We start from the raw sequence: 4,670 nt of genomic DNA, 5'->3' as shown, positions 1-4,670 counted from the left end.
GCCTGGCCAGGGCTTGTTCACCAAGTCCCTGCGCCATTAGCCCTGCCACCTCCCGATGATGTTCGGAGAGGTGGAGGAAATGAGCCCAATCGATGTTGAGGCTCATCCTCACGTACACACGCAGAGATGCGGGTCGTGGGAAGGAATTCTAGTGCTATTAAGTGTAGGCGGGCACGTCGTAATGCGGCTACGCTCTACTTAAGCACACACCCTAGCACAGCGAGGAAGCGGTTTACACCTGCTTCTCTAGCGTGCAGTGAGGTAGTTGTGGTGGGCGCGCAAGTGACCTCACCCAACACACTAAGAACTCTGGTTAAGTGTCGTCACGGGAGCGGTAATCCGTCTCCTCGTGCGCACTTACCAAGTAGGTAGTAATTTTCAGACTGATTTGTATTTAATAGAATTAAATACAAATACCTATTTTTACCAATTAAAATGATATCTCTATAGATATCATTTAATATGTATTACGAGCGTATCTTTATAGATACCTCGCGTAACTGATGACGCTGGACGTCATCCCTCCTAATGTGAATGCACCCATCTGCATCACATCCACAAGGGTTGGTCACAAATGTGCACCACACCCGAGTGTTGGGTTAAATTACTATTATTAAGTAATTGACCATCCCATCAAGTACCAAATGTACTTAATGGGGACTGTGTTACGTTAGGGCAACTTTAGCCCGTTACATTTTGCACGTAAGTTTGCTAGTTGCACCCAGCCAGGTAGAATCTGACCAATCAAACCCACCAACTTTTTAAAAAATCCGCCCATCCAGCCCATAATTTTCTTAATTCCACCACATTTGGCCGAAGCTGCCAAAAAACGGAAACCTAATGTTTGTTTTGCTTAATTATAGGGACTTGCTATTCTGACCGATTAAATTACTTGCTATGTGCACACCCACCCAAGTTTGCTAATTGCACCCAGCCAGGTACAATCTGACCAATCAAATTACTTACTATTACTACCCGCCAAATTTTTAATAAATCCACCCATCACAAAAAACAATTATTAAGAACCTCACTGTAACGGCGAGTTAAAAGGATGGATGCTGATTACAATAATATCCAGTCCGCTTTTTACTAAATTCCCGGTCTATCATTTTCTTAATTTTACCACCTTTCTCATAAAAAAAAAATTGTCTTCTTTCATCAATTGCAACCAAGCTTTTACCACACTTTGCGATCTTATAACAATAATAAGTGTCCATTCCTGACGTGCAGGAAGTCCAGCTGATATAAGTTCCGGTGCACAACTTTCTCCAATCATTCGGCGGCATCCTGGGTGCCCGGCCATATTCTCTGAAGGTTCATGGTTGTGTTGGCTGTTCCGCGATTCGACCGTCCAAGAACCATTTCCATTTTTCTTCTTAAAAGCCTCCCAAGGATACCCTTGCAGTCTAATTCCTGTCTTTCGTTTCTTCCCATTAGCATTTCCGGTAGATCGTTATCTATACTCCCTACCTCGATAGCACCCTAGAGAAACTCGCTTGTCACCATCTGAACGCTTTATTGACACCATAGCCAGACTTACGGCACACATGGCGAACGTGTTCTATAAGATCGTAAAGTGTGGTAAAAACCTGGTTGCAATTGATGAAAGAAGACATTTTTTTTAAAAAGATATGGCAGCTAATTTTACATTTATTATGAATGTAAGTTCTTCTTTTTAGTCATGCTTTAACCACATTGTTTTTAGTCAATGCTCAAACTTTTAGTCTATCCTCATGTGAATCTATTCACAATTCGCTTTGCGACTTTTCCGTTGGCTACGTGACCGCTTCACCAAGCTTGCAATCTCGTCCTTCTTCGTCGCTGTGGCAATGTCTCCCCCCGCAATCAACCGCGTAAACGCAAGTGGATCATAATCCATCGCATCCACCAAACGTGGAAATTTCAACAGCACTAATTCCGTTAACAATTGTTCTGCTTCATCCATCTGCTTTTGTTCCACATATTGAGAAAGCTGAGCGCTTAACGATTCCGGAGGCGGCGTGCTGGTCGTTCTTAAAATCGTCGGATTAAGCGCACCAGGGGTCTCGCGCATATATTTCTGCAGCACAGCAGCCTCCTGGAGTTCATCGGCCGAGTAGATATAAATGCCAGTCTCAAACCCATTGACTTCTTGCAATAATGACGCTTGCTCAACCGCCGAGAGGGTATTAGTCAAATCAGCCACCGGCTCTGCACGGACGCACTCACGCGCAGCCGATGCACCGGTAAGAGTAAATCGGTACCCTTCATTGTTTTCTTTCTCACGCAAGGAGATCGATCGTCGCGCTAAAGCTCGCTGAACCGCTCCTGGAAATCCATTCATCGTACCACGGCGCGGTCGCGTGGCACCCCGTGCGTCGTTAGGCTCCACGTCGTCTTTTGACACTTCAAATGCTAATTCCGTTGCACCTAATTGGGAGGAACGAGGGTCCGGTCGACTTCGAAATCCCGAAGTAGCCATGTTTCCGGATTCTCTCGAGTAGTCACCCATGTGATAACTTTGATGGCGTTGGCGCTCGGTTCCAAAATTATAGGTGGAGTAGTCTTGTTGATAGGAAAATCGATCGTGCCGTGAATTTGATTGGCCATACGGCCGTCTGCTATCAATAAGGCCATAGGCCGACTGAGCGCCCAATGCATGGACCCAATTCACCAATTCTCGTTCGGATTCGGCGCCAAAATAATATGTTCGCTCACTCGCACTGGGAGGAATGACTTTGAAAAAGCTTAAACTCTTGTTTCGAGCATTCACTTCATAGCCTTCACACATTTCGACAGTCACACGTCGAAGATTCACCGTTCCAAGAGGTTTAGCGTCCGACATGCCATGGTAATACATTAATTTGCCTTCGCATGCGACAAACCATCGTTTTTTCCAATTTTTGACAAAGCCACCTTGTTTGAAGAGCCACCCTTGCATGGTTAGTGTACCCTCTTCGGTTCGAACCGAGGCTTGACGTTCTCTTGGCGTGTTGTGCATTGGCAAAGGAGCTGGAACGGTCATTCGCCGTTGAGGGGTGGATTGGGGTCCAGGCTGCTCCGTTTCATCATCATCGATGTTACTACTTCGATCTGCGATAGATATTAACGAGTCGGATCGAGGAGGGTATGGAATTCCATCAGAATCGAGCATTTCGACATGACACACTACTTGAAAGTTTTCAGGATACCGCGAGTTGCCCGTCGCTTCGTCTACTTCGATCTTTGGTAAGCGATATAAATTGCTCTAAAATAACAAAATAAAAGCTGAGTCCTGAGCCTAGAGTGGCAATTAACTACGTCACTTTCACATGTAGCCATTGACGTACATAATTGTGAAAAAAATCCGTATTAAATGAAAAGTGAAACATTTTAATCATGTGCTTGCCAAGAATGTTGGTCGTATTGGCATGAAAACATCGAACCAATACGTCGCCTTGCAGCTCCACATTGACCTACCCTCGTGGCAAAATCAATAAAAAAATAAATATACAGAGGTAATATTGATACACACACACGCGTACCTCAAACATTATGGAGCCATACGGGTCCGCCAAATATGTTTCAAATTTTGGACTTTGCCAAGAGCTATTATAAAGCAATTGCGGTTGTTTAAATTGCGAGGGAGCGGGTAACACTTGCAAAAAGGGGGTACACCCGCCTCGAGGAGGGGCCTCAAAGTCCGGTACGCCATTAATCACAATACTTCGAAGTATCATCCTTTTCGCCGGTCGCAACGGTGGAATTTGCGTCGGCATGCGGCCCATTCGACGCAAAACTTTCAGAAAGTAGTAGATATACAGTGCCTGACTCGGAAACCGCACTCCTTGGCCTCTTGCGGACCAAAAATCGCGGATACTCGAGTTCGCCAGCTCTCTCAGCTCATGCTCTTTTCGCAACTTAAACACGCTGCCATAGTAGCCCATAAGTAACAAGAAACACGAGCAAACGACGCCTGTGCGACCTTTGCCAGCAAGACAGTGCACCACGAGGACGTTCTTTGAGTCTTTGGCAACCCACTCAATCATGTCGTTAATAATATCGAGCAATAGCTGCAGCGGCGGTGGGTGGTGGTCGGGGAAGCCACATTCACTCACACGTCCTTCAAATTTACTGTAGTCGTACGCACGCTCGCTGAGATTATAGACGCGGTAGCTACTTGGGTGTCGGATATTAAGGAACGTCGCGACTTCAGTTATGTCGTTTCGATACGTCTTTTCGACGCCCGAGGCTGGATAGCCCATGGCGATGAGCCTCGGCGTAATGTAGGTTAAGTCAAGGTCGAAGCCATCCTGGGTGAAGCGTACGCGCGAGCCGGAGACGGCGGCCCGCAGCGCCTTCATACTTGGGGGTGCTTTTTGACGGGGTACGTTCGAGGTACGGGACTGGCAATGTTATCGGTAATCCGGATGTAATTTAATGGCTGGACTATTTGCTGTAACTATCACGTCTAAGCCTTGAGACAGTCAAATGTCTTATATAAGTCGTGCAATTTACGACGATATATTGACTTGTACAAGATATGATAAATTTCCTGCGATAGCTACCGTAGGATTAATTGAATCCTTCGGATATTTCAATTACTGTAATTTCCTTCTACCGTTCTATGACAAAAAGAGAGGCCGTTTTAGAGCTTATAAGCCATCTGGTATCATTGCAGTGCGTACAACTTTGAGATTGAATAGAAATAT

General features: G+C 45.6%; 1 protein-coding gene across 1 annotated transcript; it reads right to left on the bottom strand.

The window, feature by feature from the left end:
- Window positions 1–1,281: 1,281 nt before the first annotated feature.
- CCR75_007671 (uncharacterized protein) lies at window positions 1,282–4,348 on the bottom strand. The gene is made up of 3 exons (XM_067965729.1): window positions 3,504–4,348; window positions 3,309–3,434; window positions 1,282–3,226 (listed from the first exon to the last, which is right to left on the bottom strand). The coding sequence occupies exons 1-3, from the start codon at window positions 4,320–4,322 to the stop codon at window positions 1,742–1,744; spliced, it is 2,430 nt and encodes an 809-aa protein (XP_067818034.1). The 5' UTR covers window positions 4,323–4,348; the 3' UTR covers window positions 1,282–1,741.
- Between the last annotated feature and the right edge of the window lie 322 nt (window positions 4,349–4,670).

This window comes from Bremia lactucae, linkage group LG6 (assembly GCF_004359215.1).
Source record: "Bremia lactucae strain SF5 linkage group LG6, whole genome shotgun sequence".
NCBI lineage: Eukaryota > Oomycota > Peronosporomycetes > Peronosporales > Peronosporaceae > Bremia > Bremia lactucae.
The sequence above is the reverse complement of the archived record's forward strand: the minus strand, read 5'-3'. Positions and strand labels throughout refer to the sequence as shown.

Bases quoted from the DNA above. Each gene is read 5' to 3' on its own strand.
- CCR75_007671 (XM_067965729.1), bottom strand. From the start codon at position 4,322: ATGAAGGCGCTGCGGGCCGCCGTCTCCGGCTCGCGCGTACGCTTCACC. The intron at 3,435-3,503 runs GTACGCGTGTGT...CCACGAGGGTAG, and splicing joins ATGGCTCCATAATGTTTGAG to GTCAATGTGGAGCTGCAAGG. The intron at 3,227-3,308 runs GTACGTCAATGG...TTGTTATTTTAG, and splicing joins CGGATTTTTTTCACAATTAT to AGCAATTTATATCGCTTACC.